Below are 23,487 nucleotides of genomic sequence, written 5' to 3'. Positions count from 1 at the left end.
TGTCTGGAGAGGTACTGGTTTGTAAACTGGTGCAACGAATGGTGCTGTTAGCCTTGTGGTATTTGGGCAGGCACTGCTATGGAGGGTTCCCCAAGGCCAGTCTCTGCATCCCATGCCTGTGAATTGGGCCCCAAAGGGTTGTCCTACTCCAGAGCCACCCAGGGAGAAACCTGGCTTGCTCAGTCTGTATCTATTAATGACTCACTCTTAGGGATGAGGTGATGCAGTTTTATCTTGGGCTGAGGAGAGCAGAGCTTCCCAGTAAACAAGATAATGCAGCTTAGGGGGTTTTAACTGGGTAAACACTTCAGAGTTAAATGAGGGTAAACAAACTCCCAGGATCTGATCTTCCCTGCATGGATGGGATAAACTGTCCGGGTGCTCAGGCTCACCTGCCATGAGATGTCTGTGGTAGAGGTGGTGGGACAAGCTGTGCCTGGGCTCTAGAGGCAGACAAATGGGGTGTAGCTGATGTAGGGTCTTGAACCAACCTGTGCAGCTGGTGCAGAGTTACACTTCGAGGCTTTGCCCAGCTGGCTGGGGGACCTGGGATGTGCATTGTGATGGGCTGGAAAGCCAAGGTGCCATATCAGCTACATCTCTTAGAGGGAGTTGGAGGAAACTGAGGCAGTGGGTTGGATAAGGACCCAACACATGATCAGGGCAGTCAATTGCCGTCACAACACCACTAAAATTTTCATCTGGCCTTGGACCTGCTGTGATCTCTCACCATCCATATCTTCCATTTTTCTGGGTAGCTTTGAGAGTAACATCCCCTTTCTCCCCCTCTACTGCTCTCTGTCATGTTTGCTTAAGCTGGAAGCTCCTCAAGACAAGTGCTCTCTCCGCTGGCTGCACAGGGCTCGGCAGTGTGGTCTGTTAGCGATGCAGGTGTCTTGTGTCAGCCTGAGGAAGCCCAGTCTAGGCACCATCACGTTGGAGCCTGGTGAGCACTGCTGAGTTGGCACGGGGCTGGCCTGGCCAGGTCTCTCTGGATCCATGCTTGCACACAAGAGACATGTGAACTCCTATTTCCAGCCATGGATTTCAGTGTGCACGCACAGCTCACAGGGAGTGGCCGCTTCCCAAAGGATGCCCGGAGGCACTTAGGCACTTCAGTTGGCTCCATGATGCTGCAGTAGCTTCCTTCCCCTTTGATACTCTGCTGCTGTTGCCATTCCCTTTTTGTTGCTGCGCTGGCCTCAGCTGATCTTGCCTTCGATCAATAGAACAAAATAAACAAGGCTGAGAAGTGTTGAAGCCTGGCCCAAGTGTATATGGGAAAGAGTAACCAATATTGGATTTTACTCAGTTCAGAGAATAGCAGAGGAAGGTGGAGAGGCAGAGATGCAGGTAGAAGAAGGCTTGAGAAATACTGGTTTCCAGCATTCCCAGGACAGGTTTGGTAATCAGCCTGGCAAGTGAGCAGCAACTCCCAGACTTTTTGTGCTAACAAGCCAGTGTTTGCAGTGAAAGCACCAAGGCCAACCCATCTGCCGTTGCCCCCCAGCTTCTCTTGGCACTTGCCCTGATTTAATTTTGTTCTTCTGGGACATGGAGTCATAGGACATGGTGGTGGGAAGGAACCTCGGGAGGTTGCCTAGTCAGTGCCCTTGCCTGAAGGCAGTTTGGCTCCGCTTAAATAATTTCTGGCCACGTGTATCCAGCTCTGTGTAGCATCCAGGTGATGTCTCAGCAGTGCTTTGTAAAATCTGTCCCTTTCTACTACGTCAGGACTGTGCAAGCGTTTTCACATCTGCGTTCCAGTGCTGTCTTAGAGCTGTTTCTAATACAGGAGTTTGTCCTCTTAAGAGATTTCTAATGGATGGAATCCTGTCTTGTATCAGAAGTATTTGGTGCTAGTTCTCAAGGTCATGAATTGCCACTTTCTACTTTTTCTTTCCATAACATTTCTGTTATTTCCATTCCATTTCCATAGCCTTTCCGTGCAGTGAGGATGTCTCCTTGCTTTGTGTCCTTGGCTAATTTTATTATCACGTTCATAATTTTTGTTCCAAGGTCATTTAGGGAAATGTTAAAGAACAGCAGATGTAAGGACAGACCTTGAGGAGTTCCACTAATAATCTTCCTCCAGCTCAAGCCTCTGTCATTTTTTGTATAGCCACAGAGTTGCCTTTCAGTTTTCCTGCTAATCGGTGGCTTTTCTTGCCTCTTGTAATTCTGCACGAGGCACTGTATCAGATATTTTACTGAAGTCCAGATGCATTAGATCTGCTGTGTTTCTCTTGTCTAGAAAATCAGATATCAAAGAAAAATACCAAATTAGGCTTCATTTCAGCTTATTCAATTAGTTCAGTTCAGTGACTAGTTCATTAAGAATTGAGAAACTGAGTATGAGCTGAGAAAGCGGGAAAACTTGCCTCTCTCTTCTGAGCTATGAATAAAAATCAGCTGTGAGAAGATGAGATCTTCTAGTTCTGATGTGCTGAAGAACAGAGGGCTGGGAAGCAATTGGTTCTGTTCACCCAAATTAGTTACTTTGCTCACTTAACAAAACCGCTTTAAATGTAAAATGTGTTTCAGTAATCTCATTTTTTCCCCTTGTGCCTCCATATTTATCATGGTATTTATTGGTTGAATAAAGCCAAGTTCCAGGTGCTGTTTTCTTGCATTTTGATTGAAGTTCAATATGCATGTGAATGTACCCTGACACAAATCACAATTAAAGTCTCATCTAGGAATCAAGACGTGCCAGTCAAACCTTCTAGTATACAAAATGGAAATAACAAGGATATGATTTTTTCAAAGAAAAATGTAAAATGGGACCAGCCTCCCTGCTTAGCATTAGGTAGATGGTTGCTCTGGGTACCTTTTAATTCTTACCTGTGGCAGTCAGGCCCTTCATGAAAACAAAAGATGTGAATGCAAAATGAACTTCACATCATTGCCTTGAAGCCAGATTCCCAGACTGCTGATTAACAACATGGTTAATATTTGTAATGCAAATTATTTTGGCTTAAATCAGGCCCCCTGCATACTGTGTAGTTGTAGATCGGGAGCTCTAGGGTGAAATCTTGCCTGGGGGACAGTTAGATAGGAAATTGTCATTAACTTCAGGGCCAGAATTTCATGGCCTAGGTGTAACACATTCTGCCTCCTACCCAGCATGAGTGATTGATACCCCCCCTTCCTTTCAGAGGGGCAAAAAGCCTCAGAGAGGATGAATCATCACTGCCCCATTGAAGAGAGGTGACCCAGGCTGAATGGCTGCTGGGCACAACTCCCTCTGGGTGTGAATGCTTCTCTTTGTCTGGATGTTCCTTCAAATCTCAGATGTTATTCATCAGCTGAAAGCACAGCCCCTCTGAGGGGCAGGCAGCAGGTTGGGTTGGCCTGAGCAGGCTACAAGGAGAAGACAAGCCAGGTGAATGTCAGCCCTGTCTCTGATATGGATTTATTGTCATTATACAGGGACCTTGTGCCTCTGCCTTGCCTCCTCGGAGGAGTCAACCACCGATGGCCTCACGTCAACCTCCCTGCTGGAGTTTGCCATGATGTCCCACCTGGAGGCCATGAATTCCCATGAGCAAACCAGCCCAGAGGCTGTGGAGTCAGATCTCACCCCTGGCTCTCTGCATGCTGCCCCAGGATCGGGCTTTGCCAGCGAGGAGAATGAGGAGTCCAAGATCTTGCAGCCTCCACAGTACTTCTGGGAAGATGGGGGAGAGCTCAACGACTCCAGCCTGGACTTGGGGCCAGCAACAGGTAGGTTATTTTTACCCCATTCTTCCTCTTCTCTCTGCAGGGACTCTGGGGAGGTGGAAGGGTGCAGGGATCTGTTTTCCTGCTTTGACACAACTCTTGCTAAGAGGGCCTGAGATTAAACGTCAGCTCTATTTTCTCACCTCAGTGCCTGATGTGTCCCCAGTGAACCCTGAGCAAGCACAGGCTTTAGAAACCAAGCTACAACTGAGCTGCTATGAGCTGGGAGAAGTAGTGCCTCCACCTAGTTCCCCACTGCCTCATGCCCTTCTTTATCTCTCCATCACCTTTTTATGCTTTCTCCTCTCTCTCTTCTTTCTGTTGCTGTCAATTAAGCACAACCTAAATGTCTCAAGACCCCAGCTCAGACATCAAGTCCATGTGAGGATTTGAGTCAAAACTGTGCTTTTTGGGCCAAACTGTGGATTCTTCACTTCTGTCACTTCAGTGGGGTATTGGTCCAAGAGAAGATGGCAGGTTTTCTCCCTTGAGCAACTGTCCTGTTGCCTGCCCTGCCTTGCCTGCTTCCTGGGGACTCATGCCCAAACTGAGTTTCATTGGCAGGCGAGCTTGCTTTCCATTGGAGTGGGTTTTTTTGTGACCACCAACTCCCCTCCGTGGTGTCCCCCCAAGTCCCTCATTGGCTTCAAGATGTCCTCAGGGAGAGTGATGGGAGGAAGGAGGAGCAGCCTTGCAGGGTTTCCAGTAGTTTAGGAGATTATTTCACATGCTCCTGCTCTTAAGTGTCATGTGGGGCATGCATTAAGTGTTACCCAGCAGCCAGCTTTAGCCTTATCCCTTCTCTCTTATCCGGTATTGCTGCCTCCCTCTCAGGGAGGCAATTGACTGAGGTCTGCAATTAGAAAGCCCAAGTCTTGTTTTCTCTTCACTCCTATTTCTGTGACCCTAAAAAAGCCCCGTGCTCACACAGGGCTGAGAGCTCAGGCAGCCTGCCTGGACGCAGCACGCTCTGCAGGGCAAGGGCCATCCCAGCTTAGGTCTCCAAAGCCTTTTGCTCTCTAACATTGCTGCTAAACTCATCTGGCTGTGCTCTTGCTGCCCTGCAGCTCGTGTGGTCCCTGGGCACTTGCAGGCCTGGCCCATGGGGAAGCTATGGAGGATGCTGGGGGTGGATGGTGTGTGTTCCCACCAGGGCATCCTTGGGACATGCTCTGGCTTAGCCGCTCTCGCTTGCTGGCAGCGTGCTCAGCGGTGCCTTTATTTGAGTGCCAGCAGGCACCTGCATGTGCTCACAGATCTGGACGTGACTTGGAGAACAGCGTGTGCTTGTGCATTGAGAGCGGGATGCGCGGGTACCGAACCCAGCCTTGCCTCTTGCACGTGCCTCGCTCCATTTGTATGCAGAACGCGCTCCCCTCTCCTTCCGCTCTTGCCTGCAGTGCTTTCCTCTGTGAGCAGATGTGCTCTTTCAGCTGTCCTTTACGCTTACCCTATCCACTGCCTGGCCATCCACTTCTCTGCTTCCAAGCACTGTTTTTTTCCCTCAGCCGTTGCTGTGTCCAGAGCTTGTGTCTCGGTGGCATTTCAGAACCTTGGTTAATAGAACAGTTTGAATTATTCAAGAGCTGGGAGCACATTTCTACTTAAAATTTAATTAGAAACCTGCTGTGTGTCATTTTACAATAAAGGATATTGTAATAGCATCCCTAAATTGGGCAGCCTTCTCCTGCCACGCGAAGCCTGCGCATGAGAGATGCCCACAACCGACAGATCGTACATGCTGCATGTGTGACAGATGCCATGTGATACCTTGTGGAACTGTGTAATGACATCTGTTAGGTTACTTACAACATAGAAATCCTTTAAACAGTCTCAAACAGCTGCTGTTTTAAAGAGGAAAAAAAGTTGATTGTGTGAGTTTTCCTTACGTGGGGTTTCTCTCCAGCTGACGGTGAGGTGTAGCATTGCACAGTTGGTAGCTCCACCCCAGCCATTGATTTGAGACTCTGTGTCAATCAAGGCTACAAACAGAATTACTCTACTATGGGAGAAAGAAAATTCCCTGCTATGAAAGTAGATGTGATCTTGCTCGTTCTGCATTGGGTGTAAAGATATTTGGCCTGGAATTGGTGGTTGTCTTGCAGATAGGCCAGATCTCCTGGCATTTCAAAGCTGTATTAGTCATCTCTTTCTTTTTTATATCTTCTGAATTCTGTGTGGGGAGACTACTCTGCCTTTGTGTGACTTTGAGCCAGCAACAGATAAAAAGTAATAACAATCTGCAGCTGCTGCTCTTTTTTTTTTAAGTGCACTTGAACATCCTTTAAAAATATTTCTGGAAAACATGTGGCATCTAGGGCCACCTGTTAGTCCATTAGAAAGTGAGAACGAACTCCCACTGGCAGGGCACAGTGCAGCCTGGGGCTCTGATTCTCCTGAATAATGTGCTTTTGCTGATTTATGCTCTGGAACGGCAAATCTGTATTGACATCAGTGAGCACCAGCCTGTGGAAGGACCCTGGGATTTGTCTTGTTCTGTCTGAGCCTGCACAGAAGCAGACGTGCTAACCCATGTCCAGCTGCTACCCAGTGGAGCTGCATCTGGAAGAGATGGATTGGGTCTGGTGGGAATCTAGATACCACATCCGTATGGAAAGAAGCAGTGTGTGACTTCAGCCAAAAAGCAAGTCAGTGGAGCTGTTACTTGTGCATCCTCCTGCCTTCAGGCTTCCAGGGTACCCAGAAGCTTCTTGGTTTGTAGTTTGGGTTTGGCTGTTTTGTTTTACTTTTGGAATCAAATTGTCCAGAGCCACAGATCAGTTGTGAAGAGCGCCCGCAGGGGCTCGCATCTGGCCCTTCTTGTCCTCCTTTCCTTTCTTCCCACCTTACCTGTCGTGTTTTGTCTGGAGGCTTCCCATCCCCCATATTTCCTACTATCCCATGGATTTCCTGGGCAATAGATGCAACACCTCTTCTAGCTTTAGAGCTAGATGGGAGTCATTAGGGCTGCAGGTGCCTTTGAGTCCCTGATTTTTAGTGGGAGAGTTCTATGGTGGCGTATTCATTCTAGAGTGCTGCCTGGTTTGTACCTCTCAGTGTTCTCCTTTGGCCCAGTCACAGTACAGTCTGCCATGTGTTCCCCTTCCAGTGTAGGCTGTAGGTTGAGGCAGCCTTATCATTAATTGCTGGGAAGTATGGGCTCCCAAAAACTGATGCAAGACTTGGGAATGTCTGGGGAATGAAGGCACTTGGTCCCTCTCCTCCCTTATCCAACAGCTGAGCCTTCAAGGATTGGAGTGTATCATCACATCTTCCAGTGTGATGGTGGGTTGGCATGAAGTTCCCAGGGTCTGTTCCTTTAGCTTCAAGGTTGTGCCTTTGAAGACCAAGGCATGACTCTGCTGGGAGCTATCAAATCTGGTCTTATAGGCTGATGATTCACAAGGATGGCATGTGGTGATTTGTTGGGGGGGGGTGGGAATTGTAATCTTTTAATTATTCATAGTAATTAGCAGAAGGGATTCTCAAGAGAGCCAGGAGGAAGGATAGCAGGACAGACAAGATAGACTGTATTAAAAGAAAAATAAGTTTTCTGACCAGTTAATGGGATAACATATGTTCTGCCCCCAACTCTTCTCCAATACTGAAGATTCACTTCCTTCCATGATGAATTACTTGCCTCTGGCCAGAGAGATCCCAGTATTTCTCAGCCTTACCGAAATCTGCTGCCTCTTCATCCAGACTGACAGCAGAGCTGCAGTTCTTAATACCATCTTCAACCCCAGCATTAATGAAATGAAGCACCTGGTGAAGACAGCCTGCATAAGAAGCTTAGCACTGAGCAGCCCCCTGCCTGCGCTCAGCTCCCGGGATGCCTCTTGTTTACGCCCTGGTTTTAGTGTCCACTGACCCACACGTTAGATGATCTATTTTGGGACAAGCCATCTCGACTGAGACGCTGCTGGAAAGGCTGACCTGTGACAAGGAGGTTTTCTCTGGGCGCAGCGTTACCCCGGTGCAGCTATCCCTGACTGACCGTGTTTGGGTGAGGCTTAGTCTGGCCCCACTGGGGTTGATAGCCCGAGCAGAACGGGGCTGTTTGGGAACACCTGCACGTGGTGCCCAGTCTCTATCTGAAGCAAATTCCAAGCATAATGAGACATAAGCATTTCCTACCCTCAGTTTGTCTTTTAACTGTTCTGTGTGTGTGGATCTGTCTCGGAGTCACAGATAGAAACTTCTAGCTCTTCTGGAAGATTAGGATAATAGCCCAAGCTGGCTCAGTTCCAGCAGCAGTAATGGCATTTTGCCCTTTGAAATCCCCCCCTGGTTTCAGTGGGACAGGGTATGCCTTTCTGTGCAGTAAGTCTCACTGCTCTAAACCTCAGAAAGGGTGAGTGGATACCCCCCCAAGACCTGGCTGTGTTTTAAGCAGCAAGCAGAGTGCCCCTTTCCCTTCCAAAGCTGGCAGGAGCTTCAGTGTGAACAGAGCACTCAGGCCCTGTGGTTGTGGTGGGAGCCCAGGAATGTTCTTGTCTTTATTACGGTGCCTTCTAGTTATCAGTAATTCAATCACTGGTTAACATGATCTTCCAGTTTAATCCATTAAAGACCTTATGGTCAGGTTATGTGTACTAAAAACAATGAGGGTCACCCTTTTTCAGAGCTGTCACAGATGCTTTAAACAGCTCATAGTGGCAAACCCAGGGTAGGGAACCTCATCAGGCAGTAAGTGAGACCAGCTCTTCTGAATGGAGGAGCAGCCGAAATGTAATGAATTAAATGCCTGGCATAGGGCCAAGTGTTGGCCCATCTGGTGTCAGGGAAGTTTGGGTATTGATTGCAGAAGAATCAGGACATGGCCTAAACAGCAGCTCTTGCAGAGGTTTGGGGCTCGTGTTCCCCTCTCCCAGGGCAAACTGTCTCCCCAAGGCAAAGGGAATGAATCTGTGCAGCCCAGACCTGGGACTGGTGGGAGATGCAAAGGGCAGGACTTGGAGTGGCAGGAGAGCTGTGTGTGGTCCTTTCTTGAGAAAGTAGTGCCTGAGGGTGTTTGCAAGAGAGCTTGGGAGATAAAACCAGAGGGGGCTGGGGGAGGCAAGGCAGCTGGATGCTGCAATGTGAGTAATATCCACTACTGATGGAAAGCATTAAGGGGTGTAGCTAAGGATGTGGTGGCAAGGAGGTGAGGTGGAGGTGTGGAATTTCATATCGGTGAACCAGACTCTGGAGGGGATGGTGTGACTGAGAAGCTCTGGGAGAGAACTTGACATGGAGCTGTAGCTGCCTGCACTGCTCATCAGCCCTGCCCCTGCTAGGCTGTTTAGCCAGGGATGCTGAGGCAGTTTGTGGCTGCAGCGAGCAGGTCTCCTGAGCTGTGTCCCTCTGTGGTCAGGCTGGCTCCCCTGTGGCTTGGCTGCTCTTGTTTGTGTCTGGAGGGGCACATGCAGCCACACACAGAGGTTGCATGTGTCAAGCCCCTCCAGCCTACCACTGATCTTGGTGGGAAGCTTACAGAGCAGGCCCTGGCAGGGATGGAGCTGATGATACATGTGCTTCCTGCCTCCTCCTGTCCCCAGCACCCTTCTCTTTGGCAGTGCTCTGCTTCCTCACTGCAGCTCGATGAGCTGATAAACCAGCCTGATGAATCTGGCACAGCTGGCTCTGTAATACCTGTCTCCTTTAACAGAAAGTTCTACTCCATTTCTGCAACAGGAGCACAGGTCACCTGAGTTTCATGGTTGCTATTTCTCACTACAAAAGTGGGTGAGGATGGGAGTAGATTCCCACCTACTTATGCCAGTGGGTGCACTTCATGCACCCAAGGCGTGGGAGCCAGGTGTTGAGTCTGCTGAAGGAAGAGGTCAACCAGGGAAACAGGGTTGCAGGGTCTAGAAGATGACTTGCTGAAGGGGAACTGCAGGTTGAATGTTGAAAGAAGCTGCTAAAAATGGGAGAGATGTTTTGAGACCCCTTGGGCTCTGGGAAGAGGAATCATGGGAAATGCTGGGAAGATTCTTCCAGTGGCAAAACAGCTCTGCAGTACACAAGATGAGTGATAGAAACCAGCTTATCTGGTAGGAGCCTTGGGAAGATGCTGGGAAAGGCTTAGTGGCTGGGATCCTACCAAGAAGTGGACACATGCCCTTGGCAGTGAGACAGTAGGAGGTGATTCCAGACAGGAACTGGAAGGAAGGATTGACTCACCATCCTTGAACCTCTGAACCTGGAAAGCAATTGAACCCCTTTGGGAACTGAGTTGTATGTAGAGCTCCTTGTTTTAAGGAGTACAAACCAGCACAGCTCTGACCAAGATGCTTTGAGTTTCACTGTTCTCCATGTGAATCTCACAAAATTTGAGGGGACTTGAGCTTATCAGTGGGGTCTTATGAACCAGGCAGGTGAAGGATGCTCCCAGCTTAGCATGCAGCATAGTGGAGATACTGGTGGCAAGTGGGGATGTTAACTCAGTGAGCAGTGAGTGCAAGAATTCCTGTGCTTGCTTCTGCCTTGTTGATTTGTGGGCCCAGAGAAGCAACTCGTGTTTCAGTTTTTGGCTGCCTTGTTAAGGCGGAAACGTGCTGGGAGAGAGTGGGATGGGTTCTCCCTGAGCTTCCATCGCCCTGGAGAGATGGCAGAGGCGTCAGTCTCTCCAGTGTCCTTAGATCCTGTTGGTGGAAAGGTGGTGTGGCTGCAACACGTGGGGCTTTCCCCCCCAGGAGCTGGATAATCTGTGACAGCACTTTAAGGCAAAGTTGAATGTGTGATTTCGAAGGAGGGGCGAGAGGCCAGGAGTGTTTCCAGCTCCTGTGGGACAAACCTTGTGCTGCTTTTCCCCAGTTTGTTTCTCTGCTGTGCCCATCTGCCAGATTTTGCTCCCCTCCAGGTGGGAAGAGGGGCAGGGAAGAAGGGAGATGCAGAGGAGTTGAGAATAGCTGAGAGTGTCTTTAGGCAAAGGAGATGCCAGATCAGATCACTGATCCTTGCAAATAACTCATCTGACAGGGCCTTTTTTAGGGGGTGAAACCCTCTCTTTCCACACACAGCATGTCAGGGCAGGCAGGGTTCAAACTGAGGGGTTTTGGTGCAAACCCTGAGTATCCCCACAGCAGGAGGAGCAGCAGAGCCCTGGGAGATGCACTAAACCTTCACCATCTGTCTAATGAGGGTCCCAACCTAATGTCCTCAATCCTGTGGTCTGTGGCTGTCCCTGCCACTACCATCAAGCATGGGAGTGGCTGTGTCTGCACACACTGGGACATATGGCTGTCCCTAAGGGCCTTTGGGAAGACCAGTGCCAGGCAGCAGAGAAGAGATGAGTTTTGTTCATCTCTGCTGCTGATTGCTTTTATCAGCTTCCTCGGCCACTGAGGGAGCTTCACCAAGTGGGCTGTTGGGTAGTAACATTAGTACACTGAATCCTCAGGGTCTCTGGAGAGAGCTTCAGTCAGGATGGGTGCTTTCTGTTGAAACAGTGGCAAAGCAGACATTGCTTCTGCGTGTGGTGGTCAGTAGATCTCTGACCTGATTGCAGACAGAACTAGGACACAGTCACTGCATCATGACCCTGATGGTCAGCATCTGGAGGGAGCTGCTGTCAGCATGCAGGGAATGAGCTGTGGGTTAGGGAAGGTGTTTGCCAGCTGAACAAGAGCATCTTTACACCTCCTGCTTTGGGTGGAGGGTGCAGTGTGGTTCTCTGCTCTGCAGGGATGGGGAGGAGCATGCAGGAGCAGCATGGGCAGCCCTGGTTGCCAGGGAATATCCAAGGCAATGGATGTGTTTGCTGACATGGTGCTCCCTGCCTGGGAGCTCACACCCACTCTGGCGGCAGCAAGTGATGGATTTGAGTCAGGGATGCATGGAGATTCCTTGTGCAGATCTCCTCTGTAAGGCATCCAGACAGTGGCTGCCCGCTGTGCTCAGTGGAGCATCTGCTTTGGCAGGCAGGAGAGGAGATGAGGCCTTGGGGATTTCAGATAGTCACTTAAAACAGTAACCACAGCAGGGCTCATTCTTTCCCTTTCTCAGTCAGAGTATGTGCTGCCCTCATCTTGGGGAGAAAGGGAGTTAAATTGGGATGCAGACTGCTGAAATGGAGCTTTTCTCAAAGAATATGAAGGCAGATTTGTGCCTGCTACAGCAAGCTTAACATGTGTGATCATACAGTCTGTATCCTGGGATCCCAGCTCCTTGCTGGCTTTCCTGGATAAGCCACTGCCTGCTCTGACCTTACGTTTGTGAGGTGCATCTTTCTCCTTCAGCATCTTTTTGTCTAGCAGCATCACTTGCATTCTTGCTCAGAGCCACAGAGCCACCGGGGCTGAAGTTGAAGGGAAGGGAGTTAGATTGCAGAGGGGAATGGCCAGCCCCTTTTCTGTGGTCTGTGGGGACAGGACAAGGGGTGATGGCCTCAAGTTGGAGCACAGGAAGTTCCACACCAATATGTGGAAAAACTTCTTCACGGTGAAGGTGACAGAGCCCTGGGACAGGCTGCCCAGGGGGGTGTGGAGTCTCCTTCAAGACCCATCTGGATGCCGACCTGTGCGACATGTCCTAGGGACCCTGCTTTGGCAGGGGGGTCGGACTCGATCTCTGGAGGTCCCTTCCAACCCCTTGCGATTCTGTGAATTCTGTGAGTTTGGCTCCTATTTCTGGCTTCTGTTTCCCTGCAGCAAAACTGTTCCTTAATGACATGAACAACTCATAATGCAGATGTTTGTGGGATGACTTTTCTGCTGTCAAGTGCTGTACACGCCGAAGTTCTGCATTTCAAAGATGAACAGGTCAATTCAGGCTTTGGTAGAATTACTTGGGTGTGCCAGGGAGGAGGATTTAATTTGTTGTTTCTCTTCCCTAATATTTCCCATTTAGCTTGTGGCTGACTCTTGCTACCACTCAGTATCTTTCCAAATCCCTTGTGAAATTAATCTTGTGGTCCCAGCTTAATTCTTAATGCTTATAACCTCACCTTGGAGATGCTGTGTGTGGATACAAAGGAGCAGCGGGGAGGATGAATTACCCCTAGGGAGAGTGGGTTTGCTGGTATGGGACATGGAGCTGGGGAAGTGCAGAAGGTTGCAGTGTACTTACTGGATCAGGTTGTGTTTTGGTGGCAGGCTGCCTGCTCCTAGAGGGTCTCTTCCATCTGCCCCATCTGTGGCTCGGCAGATACAATGGGGCCAGCTCTCTGCCTGGTGGAGTTGTGGTTACTTGAGATGTAACATGAAGTCTCTTGGATCTCTCTTTAGATTACAGCTTTCCTGCTACATCTCAGAAGGCCCTGCTGAAAGGGAATGGCACACAGGTGAAAGACAACTGGGAAACAGCCACTGTCCAGCCACCAGCAGAATTTGTTGATCCTGACATGCACACGCCTTTCTCCAGCACGCTGGAGGAAGAGGAGGGCCTGCTTCCTATAGACCACTCAAGAGGAGGAGTGGAGAGCCTCCAAACCTCTGGACCAGAGGTTACGTCTTCTGAACCAGTGAGCCAAGAGGACTCCTTCTCCCTTCTGTTCTCCACAGCCTCTGCCAGGCCAGACGTTGTGACCGAGGCAGCCATAGGAGGACAAGAAGAGGACTCTGTTCCTCCAGGCTTAGACCTTGGGAGCAGCATGGGTCCAGGTCTTCTGCCTATTTCCTCTATTTTTTCTACTACTACTGCTGCAAGATCTTCCAGTATTTCAGAAGAGCCCTTTGAGGTGACAGCTGGGAACACGTGGGCTGTTGGGGGAGCAGATTCGGAGCTGACTGTGACTACCACAAGAGCAGAGTTTGCAGAGACCACAGTGGAGGCTGGTGGGGAAGAGCATTCAGCCAGAGAGGAGGTCTTGGAGACCACAGTGGGGTGGGAGATGCTGGAGCCCACAGTACTAACTGAAATGGAGCAGACTGTGGAAACACCTGTGGGGACAACCTCTCCTGAAGGCAGCTCCCCACGCACCCAGACTCTTCCTGGCAGTGAGCAGTACCCCACTTCTTCTGCATCCCTGTGGGACAGGGCTGATGAGCCTGTGCTGGATCCCATTTGGAATGACACCGACGTGGCTACTGAGACTGTGGCAGCAGAGAGGAGCTTGTCACCTCAGTCTGGGGACGCCCGCATGGCCATGCTGCCCACACAGCTGCCCTGGGACTCAGCACAGGTAGCACTGGGAGCAGGGAGTAACTAGGAGGTTGCAGCAGAGATATTTGGGTACTTCTCTCTGGGGGTGGGATTGTTTAATCCCTTAACCTTACCCACGTCCTGAAGTCTGACTGGTGGAAGTAGCTTTTTCTGTTCACCCAGCCAAAACTGAGTCTGAGGGGATGCTTTTCACACCGCTGCTTAAGGGTATTGGCATCCTTGGTAGAAGCCCTGCCCCCCAACGTCTTCCCTAGCGAACTGCTGCACAGAATCCTGCTCCTAATAAACGCCTGCCCTCTGGGGCATGCAGGCAGCCAAAGCTCCTTGTTTCCTCAGCCTGCATTATTGGAAGTGTCAGGACGAAAACGGCCCCAAGGATTTCTGGAAAGGGAGTGAGAAGGAAGTGCTATTTTTGCTGCTGCTGCCTGCGGGGACCAGATGCAGAGCAGGTGGAGCAGGGTACAGAGATCTGTGAGGATGTTGGGTCTGAGGAGAGCCAGTGGGAGAGGAGGTGTGAGGTGAATTGCAGTTCCCAAATCCAGCAGACATTAAGGGACGATGAATAGCAGGATCTGGCTGGTGTGAGAGTACCAGGAAAAGCTTTTAATTTTGCTTTCTGCCTGCCCCATGTTGCTTGAGACCCTGAGCTAGTGACTTAGTCCCTCTGTTTCTGATCCTGCCTGCTAAGTGCTGCCCTGTCTCACTAGCTTGTTTGAGGACCACAGAGGCTCCTGGTTAGGTTTTGTGTTGCCTGCTGATTACATACAGGGTAAGGGTGCAGGCTGGAGAGCTTCCCACTGTACCCGAGTCCTCAGGCGGAAGGTAAGCTGGGCTCTGGCAAGCTGGCACAGTATCTTGTCCCTGCCCTGTGTCCTAGCACTGGAGCTGTGTTTCCTCTTTGTGCAGAGAGTGAGAGGATAGTTACTTCCTTGGAGAAGCACTCCTCTGGAGCATGGCACAGCCCCCTCCCGCTCCTGTCCCTTGCATATCCCGTGCTGTCAGCAGGAGAGCTGAATTTGCTACCCAAACCCAGCTGTCTTTGTCTTGTCTCTCCAGGTGATCTGCAAAGACTGGAGCAACCTTGCGGGGAAGAACTACATCATCCTGAACATGTCAGATAACATTGACTGTGTAAGTCAGTCCATGGAGATTTGGTGGCGTGGGGGAAATAGCACGCGGAGATGTGGAGGCAGGCACAGCTCTTGCTGTCTGCTTTCACTACGGAACAACTCAAAAGGACTAGATCTCAAAGTCCCTATAGAGACTGTGGAGAGAAAGGGAGGAGGACAGAAATATTCTCCTTCTCCAAATGGGGAACGGGTGGGTGGTGAGAGAAGATTTTGCTCATGAGTCTAGCACATGTCAGTCCCATACTGGATTTTGACTAACTTCTGGTTGCTAGTCTGTGCCAGTCAGTACCTGGACTGTCATGAGACATGAGCGCTTTTAACACTGCACCTCTTACTGGTAGGAAGCATGGCAGGATTGAGGTGTGAGTCTCCTTCCCTCTCTGCCTTTTCCTTCCTCTCCTTCCAGGATATAGCAGTATTCTTCCGACAGCTCAAAGGAAGAGGGACTCTGTATTTGCAGCGAATGGTTCAGTGTCAAGCAGCTGTCACTAAATCTTCCTTAAGTGCCTCTTCTCCCCACCCTGTTATCTTACGTGTTACCTGGGTCTGTTAACCAGCCATGCTCTGCTAATCCAGTGCCTGTCCATCCATCCCCATAAAGCTGCGGTTAATTCATGAAGCCAGAGCCCCTCGTGGCTCCCTGGTAAAAGGGCTCATTCACCTCTGTGGGCTTTTTATCAGGCACTTTAAAACCAGTTGTGAAAGGCCTGGGGTCAAGGTGCCTTTCATAATTCCAAGAAATGATTACGAGCCTGACAGCCCGAGACAGAAATGTTTCACTGGGGAACTGTTGTGGCCTCGTGTGTCTGTGCTCTTGCTGTGGCTGCTGCTCTGGGCAGAGCTGGCTGGTTCTGTTACTGCAGGGGGGATCTGTGGCACTGACCTATTTCCTCTGCTGGTGAGTTGTTGGGGGGGTGAAGGTTTGTGTGGGTTTTTATTGCTTTGTTTTTATTTTAAGGTGAACTTTCTGGGGACAGGGAAAATGGGGAAATTTCTATATCCAGTAAGTAGAGCCTGCTGACTGCTTTAAGGGTAGATGGAAACTCAGCCTCTTTCCTCCTGATTTAGACAAACCAGTTTGCTCTTTGGAGGGTTTTAAATATCTCTGCTGCAGTTCACAATTGCAACTCAGAAAATCAGTCCTTGAAAACCAGAGTCCTGTTGCAGTTTCCTCCATGTCCTAGTCCCTCTTGCTCTTTCTTCCATCTCTGTGGAGTAGTGAAATGCAGTAGTGTCCTTCCTGTGGTCACTTGTGCTGTTTAAACTACTGGAAGGGCAAGAACTGAAAAGCAGATGGTGCAGGTGTCTAAACCAAATTGTTGTCCTTACAGCAGTATCCTCAGTCCTGCCTCACTGGAGGAGGACGATGCCCTGGGATAGGCAGGACTGAACTGTTTTTCTGCTTGATTTCTTGTTTCAAAACATGTTTCCTAGCAAATGATTTGTGCTGTCCTCCCCCTTATTGAAAAGGACACTTGTCAACATACATATTTAACATGAACATTGCTTCATTCCCTGCTTCCCATTACCATTTTGCATGGCTGAACTGGAATTAAGCTCCTCTGATGCTGATGCAGTTTGTTTCGTACCCATGGTAATTTGCTCACTTTGAGCAACTCACCGACCCTCTGCCCCTCCCTGTTTCCTGGTTTCTGCATCTGAGCCCTGTGGTGCTGGGATTTTCAGGGCTGTGAGGGAGAACCTGCGTTTCAAGTGCTGCAGTTTACATCAGTGTGAATGGGGATTTCTCACATATTTCCTATGCTTTGATGCCCTGATCTGGTGTGGTGCTGAGTCCAACTGAAAAACCAAATGACATGGAGGATGCTCAGCCCTTTCCAGAGGGTTGCACCTTGAGCTTTAATGTTCTTTGTAGCACCAGGCTTTCACCTGCTGCAGGGATGATGTCTCTATTGCTGGGATAAGCGGGCAGCCCATCTATCTTCTGAATGGGTGCTGGCTAAGGCAATCACTTCAGTCTCTCCCTGGGCACGTCTCCCTCTCGATACACCTGGGCAGCCTGCCCAGGTGGGGACTGCAGGATCTGACCCTGCAGCAGGGCCTGGCTGCACACCAGGAGGTGACCTCCACCTCGGCTCACGTGTGTTCAGGCTCCTTCACAGCTCCCTTCCTCCCCCACAGAGAGGTTCAGTGCTCTGCAACCTCTGCTTTCCCCATCGCTAGAAACACGTCCCCTCTGCCTTCTCCCTGCTTTTGGGCTCCCTTTTCTCTGCACCCCCAAGCTGACACGCAGGCTGGCAGGGGTGATGAGCTGGAGCTGCAGCCGAGCTGCACGACGCTGCATCCTCGCTGCCTCCTCGTGCTGCTGCACCTGCCTCCTCACGCCCCAGCCCCGCACCCGACGAGCGGAGGCACTGGCAGGCCCCTGTGATTCAGGCCCCAGTCATCAGTGTCTTTTCCAATTAGGCCATTTTCGGCACAGGCCTGTGCCTGCCCGGAGTGCTTCAAATTGCCATGGCAACAAGAACTCTCCATTTTATTAATCATCTGTGTGGCCTTCAGGTTGGCATGGCAACTGGAGATAAGAATAGAAACGCAGGAGTGAGAAAGCAGCAGAGGAGCCTGCCGAGGGATGGCTGGAGCATGTCAGGCTGAGCGGCACCCGCTGACCCGGCGCTGGCTGCGGGGAAGAGCCTGGCTGCTGCCTCCTTGCTTCAACACACAGGGATCCTGACATTATCATGCCAGAGGAGCTGGGCTTGGCATGGTGTGGGGCCACAGGAGCTGAGAAGGGGGACTGGTATGCCTGGAGATGTGCGTGGGTCCAGCCTGGGGCACTGGGGATGCGTGGGGGAGTGTTGCACCAGATTTAGCATTGCTGGCTTTTGGGCACATCTGGTTCAGGGGTTGCAGCTGCCATGGCCCTGCCATGCCATACCCTCTGTTACCTCCATGCACTGACCAAGGTCCCTTTCCTGTGGCAGGAGGAGTTTCGGCTGGAGAGGGGTCCCCAGCTGTTGGCACTGGTGGAGGATGCCTTCTCCAGGCAGGCGGATGGACTGCAGGACCGCTGGCTGATCTCTCTGAGCAAGCCCAATGAGAACGACAAGCACTTGCTCATGACACTGGCAGGGGAACAGGGTAAGTGCTGGGAGAAGGAGCCTACCTGTGATGAGGGGTTTTAGTTAAGGGGCTCTCATATGGAGGTGCTCAGTCGTGGTGGAAGCAGTTTTGCTCTCCAGTCCATTTCAACCCCATCAGTCCCCAGTGTTAACTGAATTTAAAGGATGGAAGGAAACTGAGGACATAAGATGACTTCACATCTGCCTCCTGACTTGTCCCTCACCACTTGCACAAAGCTTCATCTCTGCTTTGCCTCCTGCTTTGCTCCCTTCCTGTATTGCCTCCACTTGAGCATCCATCGGCACTCTCCTGATGCTTATATACTGTCCTCCACAGGCAGGGCACTGCAATGGCAGGGCGTGACAGCCTGCTTCTAGTTCACCTAAGTGTTGTCTGAACTGGGCCAGTCCTAACAGTGCCTGCTCTGCATCCCCAAAGAAACAAAAGCTCATGGTGAAAGGCGGGCTGGAACATTTTACTATCTCTTGATCCCCTTCTGCCTGTCCTGTGCTGCTCCTGCTGCTGGCTTAGTGACAGAAGACCTTTAATGTTGACATAAGGGACTACATTTAAGAAATAAAAATCAACAGTATTCTAAAATGCCCCACAGTGATGGGGAAATAGAGCTGGCATTTAAATGGTATTTGCTGTATCGATGCCTTAAATCACTGCATCTCTCTCTAGCCCTTGGGCTGGACCATTTGCCAATGAGAAGGCTTTGGTGAGCATTTGGCCTTCTAAACTAAAACCTTCATGCCATCATGAGAGAGGACATTCTGGAGAAAAAAACAGGTCTGAACTCCAGCAGCACAGTCTGACTGAGTTTAGAAACATCAGGAACCAAAGTTATTTTCTGCTCTGAAGGACGGTGCTTTTGTTCAGTTCCTCTTTTTACTGCTGTGCAAGTGAAGGGGGGGACATGAACTTCAGCCCCTAAATCCTCCCTGCCCCCTCCTGCCCCCCTGTCTGGGAGCTGTTGGGGAAGGAGGGTGCCAGGATGGGGTGGCTTAGTATGGATTGATGCCTCTCTGGGGCTGTCTGCTGCTGGGGATGGAGCTGTTACGGCAAACTAAAGGTTGTGATAGGTGAGCATGGAGCTCTGTGGGAACACCTTGAGTGCTGCAGCTCAGGATCAAGTTGCTCTGGGCAAGGAGGCTGAATTGAGTAGCATAGGCACCTACCTCCATGACTTTTTGGGTGATGCTTCTTGCTTCCAGAGCTGGCACAGATCCTGGGAGGTGCTGTGGCTGTGGGGAGGGTACCTAGGTGCCTCTGGTATCAGTTTGTGTCTAGATTTTTTTTTTTTTATTGTCCTTGTAAAGAATGTCTGGTGGTTCTCTCTGCCATGGCCCTTGCAGTCTTTCAGCCTCCCAACATAAAGTGCCAGTGAACACAAACGTGTATTCCCTGCCTCCAGCCTGCTGGGGATTTCAGACTGATGAGTGGATCTGACTGAGCCAACCTGAGCTGAGAGCAGCACTGATCTCTCCCTCTCCTTCTTTACAGGCGTCATCCCTACAAAGGATGTTCTCATGGCACTGGGGGATGTTAAGAGGAGCTTAGCTGAGGTAAGAGCCTGTCTGCCTGCATCTGTTTAAAACTGGCTATACAATTAAAATAAGCAACTTGAAAACTGGGAGCATATCTCAGTCTAACCGAGTGCTGAACCCACAGCAGGCAAACAGATGAGTCAGACACTTGGCAAACACCCTTCTCCCCTCTCTGGTAGCTGCCAGGCCACCAAATCTCTGCTCCCATTTAGACAGCAACTGTGGGTTATTCCCTCCCTGCTTTTCTGGCTTGATTGTGAAGCTGCTTTTCATACATTTGTTTTGTTGGGATACTTGGTCTCATCCCATCTATATGATTCCCAGTGGCATTGTGAGTGCTGCAGGGTCTCAGATTCAGCCCTGCTCACCCTACAGCTGATTGACAGGCGTTGGCTGTGCTCAGTAGCTTGGGCTTTGCTGAAGGAGGTGGAAGAAGTGCCTGCAGTGGATGGGACACGTTCATAAACTTTCATCTTGCAATCCCAGGATCTGCATTTCACTTCTTTGGACAACTGCTTACATGAGAGACAGGCAGGGGACCAGAGGCAATGGATGCTCCTCTGCAAACTGCCTCTAGCCTTTGTGTATTCCTCTTTAACCCTGGGCAGCTTGGAAGAGGGTAGAGATGAGGTCAGATTAGTCCCATGATCTCTGACTTTGCCCCTTAGGCCTACAGGGTATGTAGGAGCTGAGGGCCTGATTCTGCTCAGGTTTTTCCACTGCTGGAATATTTCTCCTTATTTTAGCAGCTGAGTTGGTCCACTGCCTTGCTGGCTGTCTGCTCTTGGGACTTCCCCTGACCTAACCAACTGGTGCAGTTAGACACAGCAGAATGAGTGCTCAGTGCTGTATTGATTGGCTTACACCAGAGAAAATGCAAAAAGCCAACCCTGTAGAAAGGGTGTGACTGAAACATCAGCAGCTGGAGCTGTCCAGAAAGGGTTGTTGGTGGTGTGAGGTTGGACTTCGTGCAACTCTGTTCACATGCAGCCTCTGCACGTGCCCCCAACTCTCCAGCTCTGTCAATAATGAACTCACTGCTCTGACCTTGCACTGGCACGAGCTCGGAAGCAGGAAGGAGGATATTCACTTACACCTGTCATACTTACTGTTGAATTGACATGTAACCTGTTTGAAATTTACCAAGTCACTGGGACCAGCTTTGGGCTTTGCTGACAACCCCTGCGGGCACATTCCTAGGGCAGCTGTCCTTAAGTTTTTTGGATCAGGAGCCAGCTGTCCACTCCCAGAACCTTGGAAAAACCACTGTGCCCTCTTGGGACTAGAGTTTTAATGGAAATCTATTTATTGTGGTTACACTCTCTGTCAGACACTCATCAAAGCCTCAGTGCCCATCAGTGGTTCATAGTTTGTCTTGGGAACTCGTAATCTTGGGCAGTTTCTCCTGTTAAAGCCTTTTATCTTGCACTTAGGTGTGATCCTTGTGCAGGCAATCGGGGTAAGATTGTGCCTACTGTCATTTGCTGATCTGTCAGCTTTCATGGAAGATGGTATTACATTTAGTTATGTGCCTTCTAGTCATGTAAGACAGTGTGCATCCTGACTCCCCATCCCTGGCTTTTAGTTCCTCTGCTCACAGTGGTGGTCCTGTACTTGGACCCTGAAAGTCTGAACAGAATCCCACCTGACCACAGGCCAGGGGATTAGTGTTCCCTTTTCTTCCTTCCAGATTGGCATCCAGAACTACTCAACCACCACAAGCTGTCAGTCACACCCCAACCAGACACGCAGTGATTATGGGAAACTCTTTGTGGTACTGGTGATCATCGGCTCCATCTGCGCCATCATCATTGTGCTGGGGCTCATATACAACTGCTGGCAGAGACGCTTGCCCAAGATGAAGAACATGGTGAGCACTGGATGGTTGGAGAAGGTGGCTAGAACTCTTAGCCCTTGGGATGGAGAGGGTTGGGAAGTTAAGAGGCAAATTATTTTCCCCTGTCCGCTTACTGGACCTAGCTGCACACACTGCTGGAGCAGCAAGGGAACTCAACAAGCCCATTCAGCTGTGAGAGAGATGCAAATCTGTCTTGCTGTGCTCAGGACAGCTTGTTTCCACTGTGAGGGCAGGGCTAGGGTAAATTTACCTTTCCCCACTGACCCCACAAAGTCCTCGGTGACCCTTAGAGCCTGGTCTGACTGTGCTTCTCAGCAGCTTTGAGACCTGTCCTCCTTTTGTCTCCACTTGTGTTCCTGTTGTGCTTTGCAGTCGCACGGCGAGGAGCTGCGCTTTGTTGAGAACGGCTGCCATGACAACCCCACCTTGGATGTGGCCAGTGACAGCCAGTCAGAAATGCAGGAGAAGAAGCCAAGCGTGAACGGTGGAAACACCATCAATGGCCCTGACAGCTGGGATGTCCTGATCAATAAGCAGGCGAGCGAGGAGGTGGATGTGTTTGAGGAAGACACGCATCTTTAGAGGAACAGGGGAGGGAACCACCCCCTAAATACACTTGTCTCTCTCCTGTCTTGACTGATGGACCACAGGATCAGGTGGCTTCTCAGGAACTTCTTAAAGGCTTGGGGCAGGTCAAGTCTTTGGGCAAGTTTTCCCAGTAGAAGTCCTGAGCCCACATCTAAGGCTTGGAGCCAGGAGGATCACTGAACAGAGGGAAGCGGGAGGGGTGGGTGTGTAGGTCTCTGTGTGTGTGTTCCTATCAGTAGCACCAATGCTTTCATCACCTTTAAATGCACTTACTGTAGCTCTCTGGTAGTGGCTGAGGGTGGCTGGGCTTCAGAAGCAAGGCGGTGAGGCTAAGTCTGCCACCAGGAGTCCAGCTTTGGGGAGTAAATTCTCTTTGGGAGTCCAGCTGGAGCTACAGCAGCCAGATCCTGACCTTGAGATCATGTTCAGTCCCTGCAGGTGCAGTAAAACCCGTGCATTCTGGATGGAGGGGAGCCAAGACTCAGTCAATGTCCTGGGTGGTTTGTATTCCATGTGTGAAAAGAGATTCTTATTTATTTATTATTTTTTTTAGTGCTCTAGCGTTCAGCTGCTGATTAGCTGGGCTGATGTTTACATCTGGGGAAAACATCCTGCTGTCATCTCACACCCCCTCGCACCACAGTCAGCCCCACAGCTCCAAGCTGGATTTGCAGATTGTGAGCACTTTACCCTTGCTTGCCTGACTGCAGAGAACTCAGTGCCATGGTGTAGCATCTTAGCTGGAAATTTGCTTTAGGTTGGAGAGTTGCTCAAAAAGGACATTTACCTGCTGCTTTCACGCAACAGCCCGTGAAACCAGCAGCAAAGTATCACTTGTTGAAGTCTCAGTTTGAGACTGACAGGTCTGCTCCCCTCCTGTTCCATTTTTCCAGGATAGTTTGGTTTCAGGTGGTCTTTTTGAGGTATGTTAAGATGATGTGAGACTTTTTAAACAGAAAAGTGAAAACTCAGAAACAAACAATTTTCTGGTCCTTTTGTTTCCTTCTCAGCATCCTGCCCTGAGGGAGGGGAAGTGTTTAATGTCCCACAGGTGTAAATCAGGGTGACACCTTTAAAATCACTGCATTTAAGCAAGTGTAAAAGCTGGTTCAGATGAGATGAGAAGCAAATCTAAGAGCTCCCCAATGAATGGTTTCTCAGGCATGCCTCGGGCAACTTTGAGGCTCCAGCTCCCTGAAGAGTGTGATAAAAGGCACGTGAATATGCATAATTGTTCTCTGAGCCCTGCCTAAACCCAGACTCAGAACTACTGTCAAGCCTGAAATCCCAGAACATGGTTTTCTTCTGTCATCGAGGGACTGAGGGACTTGCTTGGGTCAGAGGCAACAGTATTCCTCTCTGTTACAGCGGTCTGCGCGCTTGCTTACCGCAAGATGCAGCTTTGCATTTGGTCTCTGAGGGAACCTTTGTACAGAAAGACCCCAGATATGCAGCCTGATGCCGA

At 50.2% G+C, this 23,487-nt stretch overlaps 1 protein-coding gene across 1 annotated transcript in view; it reads left to right on the top strand.

Moving 5' to 3' along the window:
- Nucleotides 1-22,016, top strand: part of PODXL2 (podocalyxin like 2) — a gene marked incomplete at its 3' end in the record, with an annotated part of 28,775 nt that extends 6,759 nt beyond the window's left edge. The window contains exons 2-8 of the mRNA XM_084269577.1: nt 3,433-3,726; nt 12,936-13,831; nt 14,869-14,943; nt 17,888-18,044; nt 19,533-19,594; nt 21,267-21,446; nt 21,807-22,016. Of these exons, the coding sequence (XP_084125703.1) occupies nt 3,433-3,726; nt 12,936-13,831; nt 14,869-14,943; nt 17,888-18,044; nt 19,533-19,594; nt 21,267-21,446; nt 21,807-22,016 (1,874 nt within the window). The remainder of the gene's footprint in view (nt 1-3,432; nt 3,727-12,935; nt 13,832-14,868; nt 14,944-17,887; nt 18,045-19,532; nt 19,595-21,266; nt 21,447-21,806) is intronic.
- Between the last annotated feature and the right edge of the window lie 1,471 nt (nt 22,017-23,487).

The sequence above is a fragment of the Gallinula chloropus genome (genome assembly GCF_964237585.1).
Source record: "Gallinula chloropus genome assembly, chromosome: 12".
Classification (NCBI taxonomy): Eukaryota; Metazoa; Chordata; class Aves; order Gruiformes; family Rallidae; genus Gallinula; species Gallinula chloropus.
The sequence above is the reverse complement of the archived record's forward strand: the minus strand, read 5'-3'. Positions and strand labels throughout refer to the sequence as shown.